This window comes from Monodon monoceros, unplaced genomic scaffold, assembly GCF_005190385.1.
Source record: "Monodon monoceros isolate NGI ecotype Baffin Bay Population unplaced genomic scaffold, NGI_Narwhal_1 Super_Scaffold_6, whole genome shotgun sequence".
Taxonomy (NCBI): Eukaryota; Metazoa; Chordata; class Mammalia; order Artiodactyla; family Monodontidae; genus Monodon; species Monodon monoceros.
The window spans coordinates 73450414-73471533 of record NW_021703783.1 but is presented as its reverse complement, the minus strand read 5'-3'; the positions used below and the strand labels follow the sequence as shown (position 1 = coordinate 73471533).

General features: G+C 41.9%; 1 protein-coding gene across 3 annotated transcripts in view; it reads left to right on the top strand.

The window, feature by feature from the left end:
- Nucleotides 1-4554: 4554 nt before the first annotated feature.
- EEA1 (early endosome antigen 1) overlaps nucleotides 4555-21120 on the top strand; it is a 139595-nt gene continuing 123029 nt past the window's right edge. For 2 of the 3 annotated variants that reach the window (XM_029204738.1, XM_029204739.1), the window contains exon 1: nucleotides 4608-4834. In XM_029204738.1, coding sequence (XP_029060571.1) covers nucleotides 4811-4834 — 24 coding nt within the window. In that variant the 5' untranslated portion in view covers nucleotides 4608-4810. Of the gene's footprint in view, nucleotides 4835-21120 lie in introns of all 3 variants that reach the window. The other variant, XM_029204740.1, reaches the window with a different exon arrangement.

The following is a 21120-nucleotide window of genomic DNA, read 5'->3' as shown; positions in this document are numbered from 1 at the left end:
TAGAGAAACAAGGAAAGTCAGAAATGATAGTTTTCTCTGCTATGCAGAGAATTAGAATGGGTAATGTGAGGGACTGGAGACCGCTTTAGCACTTTAGATGAGGTGATCCCTGAAGCTATCTCTGAGGAGATGACTTTTAAAGTGCAGTTATGAATGCCAAGAAATTAATCACAAGATCTCAGGGAAAGGCATTTCCTAAATAGGAACTGTTTGGTGCAAAGGCAGGAGTAAGCTTTTTGCAGCTGAGGAATAAAAGTTCAAGGAGGGACTTCCCTGGTGGCACAGTGGTTGAGAATATGCCTGCCAATGCAGGGGATGCAGGTTCAAGCCCTGGTCCTGGAAGATCCCACACGCTGCAGAGCAACTAAGCCCGTGCACCACAACTACTGAGCCTGCACTCTAGAGCCCGTGAGCCACAACTACTGAGCCCATGTGCCACAACTACCGAAGCCCGCGTGCGTAGAGCCCACGCTCCACAACAAGAGAAGCCACCGCAATGAGAACCTGCACACCGCAACGAAGACCACAATCAGAGAAAGCCCACGCACAGCAGTGAAGACCCAGCGCATCCAAATATAAATTAAAAAAAAAAAAGAAGTTCAAGGAGGCTGGGGCATAGTAAGCTAAGTGTTTATAAGTGGAAGGCAGAGAAGCAGGCAGGGCCAGATCGACAGGTTGTGTGAGCCAGGATAAGGTATTTGGATTTTATTGTGATTGTGATGGGGAGCTACAATCAAGAAAGGCAGTGACATTCTTTAATTTGCATTTTTAAAAGTTGTTTCTGGCTGCTGTGTAGTGAATGGGTTATAGGGAAGCCAAAGTAAAAGCAGAGAGACCAACCAGGAAACTATTCCAATAGTCTGGACAGGAGATGAAGGTGCTGTGGGCTGAGGTGATAATGGAAAGAAGTGGCAAATTTGGGGTATGTTTTGGAGGTAGACATGTCAGGATTTTCTGATGGATTGGATGGAGGGAGGGGATGTGATGAGATAAAGAGGGAAACCAAAGATAACGTCAAGATTTCTGGTTTGATACAACATAGTAGCTGGGGGTAGGACATACTGAGACAGGATAACTGGTGAAGAAGCAATTCTGAAAATAAAAATGAAACAGTTTTGTTTGGGTCATATTAAGTTTGAGATGCTCATTAGACATCCAAGAAGAAATATGAAGTAGATGGTTTGTCATACAAGTCTGGAAACCTGGGGAGGTTCAGCACTGGAGATACAGACTTGGGCAGACAAGTGAAATTTACAGCCAGGAGACTGGTTGAGATCACTTCTGGGCCATGTGCCATAGACGAAAGGAGGGGCCTAGAACAGAGTCGGGGGCTCTCTAACATTAAGATATGCGGTAGAGAAGTCTTCAAACAAGTTTTAGAAGGAATGGTCATTGAGGAGAAAAACCAGAAAGTATACTGTCAAGGAAGTCAAGAGAATAAAATAATTCAAGGAGAGAGTGGTCTCTTGTTCTCAGTGTGAACAAGACTCAAATAAAGTAAAAAAAAATAATAAAGTCATTACTGGATTAGGCAACATGTACATCATTAGTAATCTTAATATGAGCAGTCTCATTGGAGTAGATGAGAAGGAGACTTGATTGGAGTGGGTTAGGAAGAAAATGCAAGGTAAGACAGTGAAAGTACTATAGGTGTGAAAGCCACTTTGGGGATCTAAAAGAAGACAGGAGGAAAGTATAACAGGATTGTTGCTGGACTGTGTTGAGTGTCTGAGATCTATCTGTGGCTGTTAATGTAAAATGAGCCCAGCAGCTTCAGCTGTATACATGTATCTCTAGTGATATTCAGCAGCTCCTGTACAGCACAGAGGAGCTGGGTAGTCAAGTTCGGGTTCTGCTAGACAAAAACAACAGAGGAAGAGAGAGCTGAAGTTAAGCATATTTGCAAAGGGTGGCGGTGCTATAAAGTTGGATCATAGTTTTAATCTGGGTTTTGACGGAAATGAGGACGCTAGGGAAATGGCCGATAGTAAGAACGTTAAGAAGGGCCAATGGACTGGAGGTCATGATGGAGTCAAAGAATTGATGGAATGTTGATGTAAAAGAGTAAATGTATAGGAACTAGCAGCCAGATGGGTAAATAGGAATGTTTTGTGTGGGAAGCTGCTACATTAGTGAAGGATATTCTTACATGATTATGTCTCATCCACTGCTTATTTTCTTGGAGTTTTCAGTTCCCTAGTATATTATTCCAATGATGGAGTTATCGTAAGCTGCAGGGGAGTGCACAGATTTTTGAATAACCCATCTAGCTAAGCAGTAGATGAGAGTCTATTATATTAGTCAAAAGATTCCACTGGAGAATTCCAGTGGAGAAGGCCTTAGCATGTGACATTAATAGGCAGCTTTAAACTAATTTTTGAAAAATAAAAACAAATGTCACTTCAAAGGGAAAAAACTGCTTCCTTTCTCTACTTACAAGACTTATGACACCAAATGTGTGGAGTTTTTTTCCATACCAAGCAATTCTCCAATTCCCTGCACACCAACAGTGAGTCCTACAATTTAATTCAGTTCTGGCACTAACAACCCAGAGTTAGCACAGACCCCACAGACTAAAGGCTCAGTCCCACCAAGAATGCCCCCTACTTCAGATACCAGTTGAAACTTCCAGGTTGTCATCTGTACTTTGGGCCAATTGGCTATAAATTGGGTGCTCCCACAACACTCTCCCCAGCTTTGATAATTTGCTATACTGGCTCACAGAAATACTTTACTTACTATTACCGGTTTATTACAAAGGCTACAACTCAGGAACAGCCAAATGGAGGAGATGCATAGGGCAAGGTATGGGGGTAGGGGTGCAAAGCTTGCCTATTCTCTCCAGACACTTCCTCCTCCCAGCATCTTGATGTTCCTCAATCTGGAAGCTCTCCACACCTCGTTATTTAGGGTTTTTATGGAGGTTCCATTACATAGACATGATTGATTATATCACTGGCCAATGGGGATTAAGTCTTGAAGTTCCTCTTGGCTCCAGTAGGTGGGCCAGAAAATTCCAACCTTCTAATCATGACTCAGCCCCCACCCTAAAGCTATCTAGGGACACCCAACCACTCAGCAGATCAGACATTACACCAAAAGATGCTCTTATCACCCTATCACTCAGGGGCAGAGACCAAATCTATTCAATATATTTATTATGTCACAGTTTTATTACTCTGCTTCAGTGAAAATATTTCCCATACTGTCTGAAAATAAAGTACCTGTGTCTGGAAAGGTGGAAAAATGTGTGCTTTGCTATGTTTGCCTGGAAGTACTTAAGTGCACTATCATCAATAGTGATTAATAATGTATGAGTTGTAGGCACGACTGTTTTGCTGCACTACAGACACGACACACATTAAAAAACAGACATGTTTTGGATGGAAACAACATATTACATCATATAATGCTTTATTTACATTTTACAAAACGCTTTTACATTAAGTAATTTGAAAATAAGATTTGCTGCATTTTTTTCAGAAGATCTGTGGGTATTTTCTGATAAGCGCTCCATTCATTGCTTGGTAGACTTCAGATCCCCACCCTCCCCTCCCACCTCCAGCAAGGTTAGTTGCATTATTCTCCTCCTCCTACTTAAACATTATTAAAGGCTTCTCTTTCCCCCGCTCAGGGTAAAGTTGAACCTCTTAGCTCGTGAATACTGGCAGAATGGTAGGATTCCGCAGCTGTGATTTTTGAGTTTAAATAATAACATCGTGCCTGGAAGTCAGGTCCAAGTCCACTTCCAAGTCCACGTCCTTGTTTTGGCACACTGTTTATCTGTGACCTCATTATTTTTTTCTTAATCTATGAAACAGACGCATTAAGGTAGATTCACTTCATACATCTATTGTCAGAAGAGGATTTAAAATTCCCTAGGAGAATGGGCCAAGCGTGGGCTTTAGATGGTGCAACATGTTAGCGACATCAGTCCATTATTGTTGCTATAGTCCAAAGATGACAACCGCAAACTTCTCTTACCAACTCAAATTCCAGTTTCTTCCTACCCTTTCTTCCGATTCTTTACTTTCCCTTTGGCTGATATTAGAAGCAGGAAGGGAGTACGGAAAGGCGCCAGGGGTTGGACCAGGGGAGAAAAAAAGCCCATCAGACCGGTTAATCGTGTCTGCGATTCTCTCCTTTGCTTCCAAGCGCTTCCAGCAGAAATGAGGATCCAGTTCAGGAATGGCCAAGGCCGGGGTCACAGCGACATATTTTACAGAGTAATCTGAGGTGCCGTCGCAGGTACTCGCCCAGAGACCCCTTCTTGCGTCGCGGTCAGGGAGCCCCTCCAGGTTCCCCTAGAGAGTACGCTGTCTGCGCGCGGGCGCATCCTCTGACAGAGCGCAGGCGTGCGCTCGGCGCCCGCGTTGTCCCTCGGCCCGCCGGAAGGAGCGGCGGCGCCAGCGTCCTGCCGCCTGTCCGTCACGCAACCGCCCACGCCGCCGCCGCTTCCGATTGGCCGCAGGGGCGGGCCAGGCCCCTTCCAGCTCCGCCTCCCGCGGATGGACAGGCCGGGAGGGCGGGGCGGTGGCGGGCGGGTCCGCCCAGCTGTCAGTTACGGGGGCGGCCCGGCAGGCGGGAGGGCGGGCGCTCGCTGGCTGCCTCTTTGCTCGCTCGCGCGCGCTCCCTCTCGCCGCCTGTGGGGAAGTCGGGGCAGCCCGAGCGGCCGCCGCTACAGCCTCGCCCCGACCTCCTCCCAGTCCTTTCCTGGCTCAGTCCCTCCCTCCCGCGTACCCCCGAGTACTGAGTGGCCCCGCAGAAGGTTTGGAGAGTCACCGGGGCGGCGCCGGGTGGTGTTTAAACCATGTTAAGGAGGATTTTGCAGAGGGTAAGAGAGTGAAACCGTCTTTCAGGAGCACGTGAGCGGGAGAGCCGGAGCCCGGGGCCGCGGAAGCCGCCGCCTCGCTGAGTAGCAGAGGCGGCGGCGGCGTGGCCGCCCCCTCTTCAGCGCCGGCCCCTTCCTTTAGGCCCCGCAGCCCAGGCGGCGATTAGGCCTCGGTCGTCTGCTCTGGGGGCGGGCCTCGGGGGGGCAGGGGGCGGGCGGGGCGGCGGCAGGGCAGCGGGCCGGGTCCCCCGCGGCCCCCGGCTCACAGGCCCGGGCCCCGCACCCGCGCGGGCTGTCAGTGCGAGCGGGCGGCCGGGCGGGAGGGTGTGGCGCCGGCGCGTTCCTTCCAGATTCTGGAATGGCAGTGAAAATGGAGAGTTAGTGCCCGCGGGTCCGGCCGGCCAGCCGCCCGCCGGGCTGGAGCACGCCGGGTGGGAGACCTCGGGAGGCTAGCTCGGCTCTTACCCCAGCGCCCCGCCCGGCGTGCCCCGCAACTTTACCCGACACGCACCTGCCTCACGCGGATTCGTAATCTCATCTGGGCAGCACTGCAGGGTAATGTGGTGAAACCCGGCCTAACGTTGGCCCAGTCGCTGTACCGACACTTAACTGGCTAAAGTCAGCTGCGAAGGAAGCTATTACTCACTGTTGGCAACTCCCCTACCCCACACACCCCCCATTTAAAAATGCGTTTTCCCCTCCCAGCCCGGTACCTTTTTGTTTGAGCCACGCAAGTATAGATCCGTTGTCAGCTTAATCCAACGGTACACTCCTTTACTTTCTGCCAGTGCTCTCTCTATGTCAAATCTGGAAAAGCCTGAAGATACAAAGATTAGAGCACTGGAAAGCTGTAGGTGTTTTGTTTAGGAATCAGTTCCTAGAATAACAAAATCTTTTCTATAGGAGTCACTGTTACTCAATTTTTTGTTTTGGTTAGCTTTTTTTCCCTCTTTTTCCCTTAATTTCCTTTTGAGACCGATGGGGTGCAACAAAATGTAAATTACTGAAAAGTTGGTGCCAAACCCATTAGTTGGTTACTGAGAGAGTAGGATAACTAGTTCCAAGGGCAAGAGGAGTTAGTGAACTTGTAGCATGCAGTCAAGGAATGTACCAAAGAGAGTTGAGTCATCCACTGTGTAGAAAGGGAGTGTCCTTGCTCCTGCATAGCTTTGGGAAATGTTCAAGTCATGTGGAACTTGGTCATATATCAGGGGTAGAAGTAGTTAACTTCTGTATCTTCCATCCTGTATTGACATTTGATGATTTTTTGCAATGTTTTGTCAGAGTTTTTTGAAATCTTGATAAGCGCTGATATTGGCAGTAGTGAGGGCATGCCCTTTACTCTGGTCATCAGTTCCTGTGTTCAACATTAAAGACACCTGTGCGTGATTTACTTCCACTACTTAGAGATTTTTTCTCTTGTCAGACCTGACTGATTACCTCATGCCTCAGATTGTGTTTCCGTCGCATAATTCCACAGCTGAAAATTAGTTCGCCTGTGGTTTGCTTTATAGTTTATAAATAAAGTGTTTACTGACTTAAGAGTAGCTTCTATTAGTTGTAGATTAGTTTTCAGAAATATGGACTGCTTTCCAGTACTCTCGGTTTAATGTTGTTAAGCGTTACGATTATATAAAGATCATTTTGAGGGTTGGTGCATACACATCGATGGCTACAGAAGTTTCAGCTGAAACCACAAAATTGGAATTTATTCTGGTTATTGCTGAGGTATGGTAAGGAATCATCACACATGAATAAGTCAGTTGACAACTGAGTTTTTTAACCATGGAATTATTGGTATTTGTGACTGGATAATTCTTGGTTGTTGGGGGCTGTCCTTTGCACTGTAGGATATCGAGCAGCATCCCTGGCTTCTACCCACTAGATGTAGTAGCACCCCCAAGTCCCCTCTCCCATCTTGTGACAACCAAAAATATCTGAAGACTTTGCCAAATGTCACCTAGGGGCAAACTTGCCCTGGTTGAGACCACTGTCTTAAATTTATATACTCTTTTATAGGAAAGTTTGGGTTGTTTCTCATCGTTAACCACTTAACTTCCTTTTTTTCAATGTCCTTATATTGAGTGTCAGTAAATGCAAAGCATCTGCTAGGGGCTGGGAACCAGTTAAATAAGATATGGGCCCGCCTTTTAGGACTCACAGCTGGTTGGGGAAGTGGACATTTAAAAATAATGGCAGTTCTTTGTAATAGAAGAATGAATAGTGCCTGGGGGCCACTTTGTGGGAGGGTTTTGGGGCAATCAGGAAAAGCTTCTGGGAGGAGGGCATATTTGCCGCAGGTTGGGCTGAGGGAACCGCAAATGCCTAGACAAGAAGTTGTAAAATGGGGCAAGTAATATTAAGGGGAATGTGAACATTTAAGTTTAGGGAGTGAAATGATATGCAGGGATTGGTGGGAGGTGAGGCTGCAGAGGTGAGGCTCAGACCAGATCAGGAGAGGACTTAGAGCCACCTGGGAGGAGTTTGGCTCTTACAGATGGGTCACTGTTAATGCTTAGCATTTAATAGGGGTATTTGGATAAAGCCTTAAAGAAATCTTGTAATTTGTATTACTAGTATGAACTCCACAGGTGCTATTTACTAACAAGTATGACTTGAATCTTTAAATTATATAACATGGCAACCATTTAATTTTACCCCACCCTGATAATCTTATTTCTCAGCAGAGGTCATAAGATACAAGATTAAAACTAAGTTTGATGATTTAGAGATTTGTTTGAAATGGTCTTCATGCTTTGAAATTAAGTCGCATACCTTTAGCATTCTGTTTTCATATGACCTTTTCATTTTACCTGTTGTAATTTTCTTCTGAATAGCATCCTTTATTTTTTATATTTTTAAAATAAATTTATTTATCTATTTTTGGCTGCGTTGGGTCTTCATTGCTGCGCATGGGCTTTCTCTCTAGTCGCTGCGAGCGGGGGCTACTCTTCGTTGTGGTGCGGGGGCTTCTTATTGCGGTGGCTTCTCTTTGTTGCGGAGCACGGGCTCTAGGTGCTCGGGCTTCAGTAGTTGTGGCGCACGGGCTTAGTTGCTCCGCGGCATGTGGGGTCTTCCTGGACCAGGGCTTGAACCTCTGTCCCCTGCATTGGCAGTTGGATTCTTAACCACTGTGCCACCAGGGAAGTCCCTGAATAATTTCCTTTAAGTAGCATTTTTGAAAGAAGAAACAGACAATGTGCTTTTAATCAGTTGTAACTCAGCATCTTTGAACATCACCGATAAGGTCCTAGGGTACTTTATAGAAAATTTAGTTTCTGGTTCTTTTTCTTTTTTCCATTAGCAACTAAAAGGTGTTTCTTTGAGGCTTGTAAGAATCTGAAAAAAAAAATTGGGGTAGCTGCAATATGTATGTATTGATTATTTTACTTAATAGGCTTTGAAGAGAAATGTGGATTTAAAGTGCTTCATGGCTGGAAAGACATCAGCATTTAGTACTTTAGGCAGTTTATAAACTTCTTTGCTATTTCTAAGATCCTTAAGTGTATTAGATTTCCTTTTATTGGTATATATCAATAAGATTGCTAAAGAAAAAAATGGGTTTAATTCTAGAATTGTGGAAATAGAAGGCTTCTTTTATGGGTAACGAGTCTCTGATTTTAAAAATGACCAAGTAGGAAGTGAGAGATTGAGTGATTTATCTAAGGCAACACAGTTAGATGTCAAAGCTGAGACTAGAGGGCTTCCCTGGTGGCGCAGTGGTTGAGAGTACGCCTACTGATGCAGGGGACACGGGTTCGTGCCCCGGTCCGGGAAGATCCCACATGCCGCGGAGCCGTGAGCCACGGCCGCTGGGCCTGCCTGTGTTGCTCCGCAACGGGAGAGGCCACAATGGTGAGAGGCCTGCGTACCGCAAAAAAAAAAAAAAAAAAAAGCTGAGACTAGAGCCAAGTTTTCCCAACTCAATCCATTTCCTTTTTTTAGCACCTTGTTGCCCTTTCCTCCGCCACTCAACTCATATGGTTAGCACTATGCCAATGATTGTGGAAGATACGGGAAAAATACGAGATCTGACCTCTCTCTCAGGGAACTTATATGATTAAGTGCCAAAGTAAATTATATAGACAGTGAAGGCTGTAGTAATACAGAGGAGGACCAGTCAGACAGAATGAACCTGTTAGAGTGAAGTGTCTCCTTGGAGAAAATGGGCAAGAGATGGGGTTTTGAAAAGGTGATTAGGAGAGGAAGAGAGTTACTTTTATTCTAGGAAGGAGTTACAGTATAAACAAAGACTCAGGTGGGAATGATTTCATTCTTCCTGCCCTCCCTCCTGCCTTTGCTTGCATATTGCCTTTCAATAAACAAATGTTTATAACACTGGATATGTGCTAGATACTGGAGGTACAACAGTGAGTAAAACTGATCCTTACCCTTAAGTAGCTTAAAACCAAGTGACTTAGAGAGAGAGCTCTGTTTAGAGCAGAAAGAAATTGAGAGAGAAACTTATAGATAGTGTGACACCTCATTGTGGAGATTCTTGATCATCTAGCTCTAGTCCAATGCAAATAGGAATCACATATGTAATTTAAAGCTTCTAGTAGCCACATTTTAAAAAAGTGAAAAGAGGTGAAATTACTTTTTTTTTGAAATTACTATTTAAAATATATTTCCTTTGACCCAATCTATCTAAAATATTTGAACATATAGTCAATATAAAAATTATTGAGATATCTTAAATATTATTGATGAGTTTTTTATAGTAAGTTTTTGAAATGTGTGTATTTTGCACTAACAGCACATCTGACTTTGTTATTTTTTTAAAAAATTATTTATTTATTTATTTATTGGCTGTATCGGGTGTTAGTTGCAGCACATGGGATCTTTCGTTGCTGTGCGTGGGCTCTTTGTTGCAGTGTGCGTGCTTCTCTCTAGTTGTGGCGCGCAGGCTTATTAGTCGTGGTGCGCGGGCTTAGTTACCCCGCGGTATGTGGGATCCCAATTCCCTGACCAGGGATCTAACCAGCGTCCCCTGCATTACAAGACGGATTCTTAACCCCTGGACCATCAGGGAAGTCCCAGCACATCTGACTTTGGACAGGCCATATTTTAACTGTTCAACAGCCTCATATAGTTGGTGGCTACTGTATTTCAGGTCTAGTTGAATACATATATAATTTTTAATTTTTTTGGAACCAATTTCAAGCTTACAAAAAGTTACAAGAATAAAATAATACAAGAAACAGCTGTATACTCTTTATCTAAATTTACTTATTAACATTTTATCCTATTTGCTTTATCATTTAAACACTTTGTTCTCCTATCCTTTTTCTTTTCTCTCTCTGTATGTGTGTACTTTTTCTTTATTTTTCCTGAATCACTTGAGGGTCAGTTATAGTTCTTCACCTGTGAATGCTTCAATGAAGAATAGGGATATTCTTTTACATAACTACAGTATAGTTGTCAACTTCATAAATTTACATTGATTCCATTTACTATTCATAATTCCATTTTTTTTCAGTTGACCTGGTAATGTCCTTTGTAGCATTTACCCCTCACCAGTATAGGGTCAGTTAGGGTTAGGTATTATATGTAGTTGACATGTTGCTTTAGCTTCTTTTAATATGGAACATTTCCACAGCATTTCTTTGTAATTTATGACGTTTTTGAAGAATACAGATCGCCTCCTGCTTTTTTTTTTCCTTACAATGTTCCTCATGTTGTGTTGTCTGACGTTTCATTGTGAGTAGATTGAGATTGTGCATTCTTGGCTGAAATGTGGCCTAGAATTTGTTGTGTCCATCTCTGGTTATTACATCTGGAGGCCCATGTCTTTTTGTCCTTCGTAGGTTATGTTAATTTTGATTACCTTGTCTAAGTTCAAGGTGTAGCCCAATTTTTTGACCTTATCATAATGATTATTTTTTCTTCCTTTGCAATAAATAGGCAGATACTTATAAGACTATGCAAATATCCTGTTCTTTATCAAGAATTTCTCCTATATTTACCATTGTTGATTCTTGCTTGATCTAGTCTTCACCATAATGACTGCAAGATGATGATTTTCCTACTGTAGAACTCCTGCACCTTTACCAATTGGTTCTTGGATTTCCCCTCCCTCCCTTGCCTCACATCTCTCCCTCCCCCCCCTGCCCCCCACCCTTACCTACCTTCCTTCCTTTCCTGTTGGTATGGACTCGTAAGTTCATTTTTATAAAAATGGCCTATAACTCATCACTGTACTTAATTATTTTGGTGTTCAAATTGTCCCAGATTTGAACAGTGGGAGCCCCTTCAGGTGGCTCCAGTGTCCTTTTGTCATGCCCCTATCGTTTTTTTGAACTCTTCCTTACTTTCTGGCGTAGTAAGGTATTCCAACCTTATCCTTTACCTACCCTTTCCCAGCGCTGAAACTAGCCATTTCTCTGAGGAGCCCTATTTCTTTTAGGGGGGAATGGTATTAGAGACCAAGGTCTGGGGTAGTTTTCCTTCTTATTTATTTCTTTCAATAGACAAATCTGACATTTTGAATTTTATTCTATAGGCATTAGGAAATTAATAGGATTTTATTAAGCAGTGAAATATATTTGGTATGTAGGGGAGGAAAATTCTTCTCTACTCTCTTTGGGTCTCTGGCTGGGCCTAAGAATTAGACTGTCTAGGACAGATTAACAGCAGAAAAGCATACAAATTTTATTAAATTTTTACATGTACATGGGAGCCTTCACAAGAGAATGAAGACGTGAAGGGACCAGAGCAGGAAGTGTTTACAACTTTTAGACAGAGAAACAAGATTTGTGAAGAATTGACAAGACAAAGGGGTTTGGGCTGAGGTAGTAAATGATGAAGAAGTAACTCAGAAGATAAGCGTTAGTTTAACAAGGTTTGTACAGATTTCTCAGCCCTAAATTCTCTGGCTCTAGTGATGAGGACATCTTCTTTACTCCTGGTATAGTGAGGGTCCCTTTCACAGGGGAGTTTTATCTCCTGCTTTCAGAAAGAAAAAGAAGGGTCAGAATGTCCTTTTTTTTTCTTGACTGTGTTGGGTCTTCGTTGCTGCCTGCGGGCTTTCTATAGTTGCAGCCAGTGGGGGCTACTCCTCTTAGTTGCGGTGTGCGGACTTCTCATTGCGTTGGCTTGTTGTGGAGCAGGGACTCTAGGTGCTCGGGCTTTAGTAGTTCTGGCACGCAGGCTCAGTAGTTGTGGCTCGCGGGCTTAGTTGCTCCGCGGCATGTGGGATCTTCCTAGACCAGGGCTCGAACCCGAGTCCCCTGCATTGGCAGGCAGATTCGTAACCACTGCATCACCAGGGAAGTCCCCAGAATGTTCTTCTTGTACCTGCTGTTTCTTAAATGCCTTTAATTAAAAATAATCAATATGCCAAAGTGACATATTTTGGTGTGATGTTCTGGTTTCCTTTAGGCACATAGTAGGAGTTAATATTTTTTGAACGAGTAAAGGAATGTTTTAGGAAGATTAATTTGTCAGTGTTGCATGAGATGTATAAAACCACAGGAGAATATAGGCAGAGATCAGATGAGATTTATTTTAATATTTTTGGCACTAAGTAATTATGATTTGCATTATGATGATGGCAACATGAGCAGAAAAAAAGAAGTGATGAATAGGGAAGACCTTTTGGACATATCTACTTCTCAAACATCTATTATGGGTCTACTATATGCTGAAGCTGCATTGATGAGTAAAATAGACATGAACCCCTGTGGAGCTGAGTATCCAGGGGAGGACAGAGGAACTGTTGAAAGGATCACATAAGTATATGGTCACATCCTTGGGTGAATGTTAGGAAGGAAAGCACAGGGAGCCCCAAGAGCGTACAGCAAGAGGGTCCTGATCTAAACTAAGATGTTAGGGAAGGCGTCCCAGATTATTTACACATTTAAGTTTGATGAAATTATTGCTCATTTATTGAAGCGAATTTTAAGAAGTGGAATTTTTTCTTACTGTGTAGATTTATTTTTAGTGTGTTAAGAATAAAAAAGAGATTAAGATATAAAAGAACCAAGGCTAGAACTGTATCCTTATACTGGTGTCTTTTGCTAGAGCTAAAGAGATAGTATTGAGTTGGCCAAAAAGTGCCTTTGGTTTTTAAGTAAAAATAAAAGACACGTTTTTCATTTTCACCAAGAACTATTGAATAACGTATTCACCCTTTTGTTCCACTACTTCCTGCCATTTTTCAGGCAACTTCATAATTCCATCTTCCCAAAACTTTTTATCTTTTTGAGCAAAGAACTGTTCCAGGTGCCTTTTACAGTCTTCCATGGAATTGAAATTTTTTGCATTAAGAGAATTTTGTAAAGACCTAAATGGAAATCCAAAGGTGCAATGTCTGGTGAACACGGCGGATGAATCAGAACTTCCCAGCCAAGCTGTAACAGTTTTTGCCTGGTCATCAAAGAAACATGTGGTCTTGCGTTATCCTGATGGAAGATTATGCGTTTTCTGTTGACTAATTCTGGACGCTTTTTGTCGAGTGCTGCTTTCAGTTGGTCTAATTAGGAGCAGTACATGTTGGAATTAATTGTTTGGTTTTCTGGAAGGAGCTCATAATAGAGGACTCCCTTCCAATCCCACCATATACACAACATCACCTTCTTTGGATGAAGACTGGCCTTTGGTGTGGTTGGTGGTGTTGCATTTCTCTTCCCCACGATCTCTTCCGTTGCACATTATTGTACAGTATCCACTTTTCATCGCCCATCTCAATTTGTTTTAAAAAACGGAACGTTTTCATTACATTTAAGTAGAGAATGGCTTGTGGAAATACTGTCAAGAAGGTTTTTTCCCCTTAACTTATGTGAGCCCAAACATCAAAGCGATTAACATAACCAAGCTGGTGCAAATGATTTTCAACGCTTGGTTTGGATATTTTGAGTATGTCTTTTGAGTATGTCGGCTATCTCCCGCATGGTATAATGTTGATTGTTCTCAGTTAATTTCTCTATTTGATCGCTATCAAATCGCTTCAACTGGTGTACCTGACCCTGAGCATCGTCCAGTGAGAAATCTCCAGCACAAAACTTTGCAAACCACTTTTGACTTGTTCAGTCAGTCACAGTACCTTCTCCATACACTGCACAAATCTTTCTTTGTGCATTTCGGTTGCGTTTTTACCTTTTTCGAAATAATAAAGCATAATATGCCGAAATGTTGCTTTTTTTTTTCTTCCATCTTCAACATTAAAGTGGCTACACAAAAATTCACTGATTTTGGTTTTTTTTTTTTTTTTTTGCGTTACTCGGGCCTCTCACTATTGTGGCCTCTCCCGTTGTGGAGCACAGGCTCCGGACGCGCAGGCTCAGCGGCCATGGCTCATGGGCCTAGCCGCTCCGCGGCACGTGGGATCCTCCCGGACTGGGAAATGAACCCGTGTCCCCTGCATCGGCAGGCAGACTCTCAACCACTGCGCCACCAGGGAAGCCCAAATTCACTGATTTTGATAAGTTTTTTTTTAATGCATGCTGATATGACGGCTGTCACAGTCTAACAAAATTGTTCTGAATGAAGTTAAAGATGACTGAGTGCCACTAGAGCCATCTTATGGAAAAAACCGAATGAACCTTTTGGCCAACCCAATATAATTATTGGTAAAAAACCTGAACTCTGAAAAAAACAACGAACAAAAAAGAACCTGAACTCTGGAGCCAGACTGCCTGGGGTGGCATCTGCACCCTATTTACTAGCTGGGTAGCTTTGGGCAAATAACTTGACTTCTCTGTGGCTCATTAAAATAGTCATAATATTAGTACCCTTCTCATAGAGTTGTTGTGAGGATTAAATGAATTAATACATGTGAAGGTTTTATAGCTGTATCTGGCACACAGTAAACTCTATAAATGTTATTTGCTGCTAATGTTGGTTTTTTTGTTATTACATACTTCACATTTCTTCAAGGAATGCTTTTCTTATCACTCCCTTGTTATCTTTTTTTTTTTTAACTTCGTGTGTGTGTGTGTGTGTGTGTGTGTGTGTGTGTGTGTGTGTAGAAAGTCATTTGTCATACTGTTGAACATTCTGTGCTCATTACTGTGCTGGGCTGGCAGAGATTTAATGGGGGAGACAGATACTTAAATAATTACAGAGCAGTGTGATGTGTCAATAGATATACAAAGGAAGAATGTGAGCGCAAAAGAAAAAGTAACTAATTCTGTGGTGAAAGGAGGAGGGAGAGAGATGGAATGGAGATTGTTAAAGGCCTTACAGAAGCTGAAGGGACTCAGGCAAGGAGGAACAAGGGAGAGAAGGCATTTTTACAGACAGTGACCAGGCAAATGCAAAAACCTGAAGCAGCCTAGCACAGCATAGGGGAATTGTGAATATTTTCGCATGTGGATGGGGATAGTTATGAGATGAGACTGGAAAGGATTTTGGACTTTATACAGTAAACAATATGGAGCCACGGAAGGTTTTTAAATAATCAAATTTGTAATAAGGAAAACCCTCCAAAAATATTTTCCCCTTATAATCCTTATAAAAGGTATATCAGGTGAATCAGTCTTCTGTCTAAAATCTGTTGGTGACAACTCAGCGCCCATAGGAGATGTCCAGACTCTTTACCTTGGCATGCAAGGCCGATACTGCTCTGGTTCCTTGGGAAAAAAGATTCCATTTCAGGCTCATCTCTACGTACCTCTGTACATTCACTGACCTTGCCATCCTCACTAACTGTGTTTCCCACAACTTCCCCTGATCTCTCATCCCTTCACATCTCCATAGAAGCTCTTTATTCTGCTGTGAGTGCCCTACCATTACTTGTCCACACTGCTCAGTTTAGGGGATACTAGGAGTTAGTTGCTTGCTATTTTTTCTTTCTCCCAAAGCACCCCATACTAATTAAGAGAAGGGGCTTTTGGAATTAGACCATCATTTAAGCCCTGGCCTCCTCTATTCATGAGCGTGAGATCTTTTGCAAAATTTCAAGCTCTTTGAGACCCAGCTGTTTTATCTGTAAATTGAGCATAATATGTACTTTACAGTATTGTAGAAGGATTAAATGAAATAATGTTCATGAAGACTCACCACAGTATCAGCATTCAATAAACACTTAGTGTGTAGTAGCTCAGTATACTAAAACACTTAGTATATAGATCTCTGCAAAACTTATTCCATTGTTTTTGTGATACTTGACTTCTCCACTGCTAGACTGAGCTCCCTTAGAGTGGGGATTTTGTTTTTCTTCCTTAGTGTGTCGGACCTACATTAATGTTTGATACTTGGTGTATTTTCAGTAATACATGTTGACTTGGTAGCTGTGTAGAGAGGATGGCTCCATAAAGGGAGAGACCAGCTAGAAAGTAATAATGTTTTAGTTCCTAAAATTGTTGCACATTAGAATCATTTGGAATCCTTAAAAAAGAAGAAAAAAAAAATTCCCAAGTCCCTCCATTGAATCAGAATTTCTGCATCTCTTGTTGTTAATCCAGGGGATGATGAAAGCTTGAATCAGACAATGGCTTTGGGGATAGAGAAAAAACAGATTTTCAAGAAAGTTAGGAGAATTAATAGGACTTACTGACTTGTGACTAGTCTGGGTGGAAGGAACTAAGGTGAAGAATAGAGGAGGAGGAAGAACAGGTTTGGTGAGGAAAACAAGTGTGAACTAGAGGTATGGACATCCCAACAGAGATGTTCACTAGGCAGGTGGAAATATGTAGGTCCAGCACTCAGGAGACAAGTGGAGGCAAGTATTAGACGTGTGAATGTTGGAGAGACGTCAATTCAAATAAGGACTGAGAAGTATCCACTGAATGGAACAGTTAGGTCATACCTAGTTCAGTTTCAGGAGAGTCATGGGGAGAAATGATTGGCTGGGAAGTAAGGGTGTAGAAACAGGGAGTGCAGACTATTCTTCCAAGATATATGGAGGAGAGGAAACAGTAATTAAATATTAAATGCATGATTGTAATCTGTCATCCTTGGACAATATTCTAATGAGTGCTTTTTATTTTCAAGGATTATAAACTTCCCCAAATCAGTCTAAATTGGAAGGAGGATTTATTGTAAGGTTTCAAAGTGATCTAAGAATAAGAATTGCTGTACAGTTGGGCCTCTAGACAGTAGGACCTAGAAAGGTGTCGGGGCAGAGGCAGTACTCCCCTCTGTCTCACACAGTCTCCTGGACCACTGGCATTTTGCCTCTGCATCTCTGTGTCCATCCTCCTTGCTACTCCTTGCTTAGTATGCTCAAGACCTCAGATGGCCATCTGACCACATGATTCTACTTGCTTTTCACCTTACCTTTGCATAGCCAAATGGCCAAATGTTGCATAGCCGACTGGCTCAATTTCCAACCCCCAACGAGAAGAATCAAAAATGTCCTCCTCATCTTTTCTTGTTGGGTCATGCGTAGGTCTCTGGCTGGCCAGTAATGGAGTTACTTCCTCTGGGTCAGGTGTCTGCTGCTGGTTTAGTCAGCTGAGGTTGAGAGTGGAGTGAGGTCATTTGATTCATGGGATTCCTCCTTTTAGGAACTGTGATACCATGAAACACATCTTTTACAGATCATTCTAGAAATAAGCTTTACTGTGGCTCTGAAATAGTGATTATAGTTCTGGTTAGGTTCATTTGGTGCCAGCTAATTTTCTTACCCTCTATTCTAGTTTTTTCCTTCATAGCTTCTGCATTCTCAAGAGTCAGTGGTGTTTTGAAACTTTGGCTGGGTTATAACTTTGATTTACTTAAGTCCCTCCAGTACCCTTATTTACCTCATGACTTTGATGTGTATCTGTTTAGTGCCAGTTTGGGTGGCTAATTTTTTTTTTTAAATATTTATTTATTTATTTGGCTGCGCTGGGTCTTAGTTGCAGCACGTGAGATCTTCGTTGCCGTGTGCAAGATCTTTGTTGCGGCTCGTGGGATCTTTGTTGTGGCATGTGGGACCTTTTTTAGTTGTGGCATTCGGGCGCACGCGGGATCTAGTTCCCTGACCAGGGATCGAACCTGGGCCCCTGCATTGGGAGCGTGGAGTCTTAACCACTGGACCACCAGGGAAGTCTCTGTGTGACTAGTCATTTCTCTTCATAGTTTGCAGTTTAAAGGCCTAAGCATGGAGCTCAGCAGTAGTTCATTGTTCACACTGGGGTTTGTTTGTGTGTGTGTTTTGCCACTGAGCCATTTTATTGGTTGCTAGCTAGCTTGTGAATGGCTGCTTTTGGGTCCAGGTGATCACATTTGGTCGATTGGCAGTAGACATGGGGTCATATACCCTGGCTGTCTTGGACTATGTTCTCAATATGGGCTGCGGTAGGATAACTTACTTTGGGATAGATCCATGGCCATTGCTTACACTGTGATTGATTGACATATTGAACATGAATAACTTAGTTGCATAGACATCTGTTTAAGTATTGCATGGGTCATAGCAGCAGATGGAATTTAATAAAAACCACATCCTTTCCCTCGTTTCAATGTTTAATATTAGACTATGGTTAAGTTTTACATAAGTATGCTAATATAAGTTTATCTAGCGTCTCAGTGATACCTTATTGGGACTTTATTAGCTAAATAATATTTGGAAAGTGTTTTAAGAATTCCTGACTTTGTATAGTGCTATGCCAAAACACACTGTTGTGGGGGATTGATTAAGAGGTAATTGTATTGAATTGGACCTCTGATAAGGAAGTATGGGTTTATTTTGTTCTATAAGACATTAATTTTTCTGATAAAACCTTGTTATATCTGTTTGCAACTTCCAAATATTCAAAGCAATGATTTAGTTTTAAAATAGAATATTTAGAAATAATAAAAGAATATATTTCTGGTTATAAAAATAAATCATGTACATCATGGAAGTCTGAAAAGTTCAGAAAAGGAAAATTGAGAAGAAGCATAGGGCTTGTAGCATAGTGGATGTTTTAACTTTGAGAGCATTTTGTTTAAGTCAGGTGGAATCGCCAGCTCTGTGCATTATTACATTTGTAATCTTAGCTAGCAACTTACTTAGTTTCTTTAACCTTATTTTTCCCCCTTGGTTAAATGGGAACAATTCCTTTAATTTTATCCAAAGGATTGTTGTGATGATTAAATGATATAATGTGAATAAAGATCTTGATGTTGTGCCTGTCACAGAGGTTGTAAGTTAGCTATTATTATTATTAATAGAAAGATATAATATTTCATTTAGCACATTACCAATTGACATTTCTTTAGTGTAAAACTCAAGTTTCTTATGTGCCTGATTTTGAAAGTACAAATGATCTAGGAGAAGTTGATATTCTGAGCTTTACAATAAGATTCATGTCTCTGGGTTATTTTGATTTTGTTAAGTTTTTGAATGTAAAGACACCACATCAAGTAGAGAAATCACTGAATTTGGAATCAAAAGACTTGAGTCCACGTTCTAAATTCTGCTATCAGTGTGATCTTAGGCAAATCATGAGCTTCTCTTGGCTTCACTTTCCTTATCTGTTCAATGAGGGCACCACCTAGGTGATTTTTGAAGTGCTTTTCAGGGTAAAAGTATTAGTTGAAAATCACGGAAGTACCAGGATTTTGAGTCTGCAGACCATTTGCAACCCCAAAGTAGCATTTTAAGTGTTACATAACAAATCCTGATACCTTTTACCCTGTTTCCTAGCCTCTTTGCTGAGAAAAAACACTGTCTTCAGGAAGCAAGGATTCAGTGATAAAATCCCATAGCTCATGTAACATGACTATCACAGCACCTGCCACATAGTAGGCTCCAGAAGAGAGTAGGTCTCCTTTTCTGTTGAGTTCCCTCTGCCACTCCCTTTCCCCAGTGTATAGCCCTTTATGCGTGTCTCAAATGCAAGTAAGGTACATTCATTTTAGTGGATGCTTTGGTGTGGGCCATAGATTCCCCTTCAGGATAGAGACACATTCTCTTAGTTGCTTGGGATCATGGCTGCCTCACCCAAGTTTATGTCCCCTTCTTGGAAGCCGCCTGCATTTCATTCCTGGTTAATGGTGGGGGATGAAAAGAATCATCCTCTTGCCTTGATTAGAGACTAACATGAAGGGTCATTCTAGCTTCAGGACTCTTAGTAGGCTTAGATGAGGCTGCTCTTGCAACTGTTATTGATCAATACTGTTCAGCTTCTCCCTTGGCCCAGTCATGTGGCCTCTGTGCCTACACAGGTGTTCTTGAGAGCACTCCCCAGTAAACCTGCTTGCAGATATCAATCTCAGACTCTGTTTCCTTGGGAACCTGAATTACTAGTCATCTGCTCTTTGGATAGTCTTTCTCAGGGATTTTTGCATCGTAAAAGATGATAATATTCAGGATGGATTTTAATTTTATAAATATTGTGTTCCACTTCTTTGAAACTGACATTCTACATATTTTTTATAACAGGAATCCATAGCCAGTAGATTAGGATTTTTGTTAGATTCTGAAGTTTTTACATAGTAGGTCTTCAAGCACATTTTGGGATTTTGAGTATGGCCCACAGATTCTCTGTTTAGGAAATTTTATTATTAGCACCTTTCCCAGCTCTCTCAAGTGATTTTAAGACTTAAAAAATGAAAAGTGCCGTGTGAGGGACGGGAGCAGTTTGGGCCATCCTCCCTTGGGGTGGGGTGTAGTCGTCGTTTCCACACACACACATCCCACCCCCTGCTCTGAGGCAGGTAGGAGGGCTGCATTGAGCCTTGAAGCCTAGGGTGTGGGCCCAGGTGGAGCCGTTGCAGGTGCAGATCTTGGAGGTAGTAGCAAATATTCAGATGAGAACTTTGAAGGCCAAAGTAGAGAAGGGTTGCATGTGAACTGCAGTTGAACATAGGTCAGTCGGTCCTGAGAGATGGGCAAGCACCTTTTTTTTTTAAAAAAAACTTTTAATTTTATATTGGAGTATAGCCGATTAACGATGTTGTGATAGTTTCAGGTGCACAGCAAAGTGAGTCAGCCTTTCATATACATGTATCCATTCTCCCCCAGGTTCTGAATTCTTATTTTGATATATTTTTGTGTCTGTCTCTCCATATTTATTGAATCAAGACACCTGATGGCCTAAACTTGCTTAAAATATGTGAATCAATTTTAATTATATGTTAGATATTTAATTACATGTTAGATATTTAAAAAGTGTTAGATATTAAAGTCTTTTATTCTTTCACTTAATATTGAGTTAATTGTATGATGTCTATAAACCCAATTTAGTTGCTAGTAACTTATCTATAATTAGTTTTGGTTGTCTCAGTCTCTTATTGACTAGGCTGCCTTTTTTTTTCTGACTTGACTGCTTTCATATACCTATTAATAACCACTAACTAAATTTTAGAGTTTTGAAAGTATGCATAAGAAAGCTAAGCATATAATAAAAATTGGAAATATATTTGACTTTGTTTCT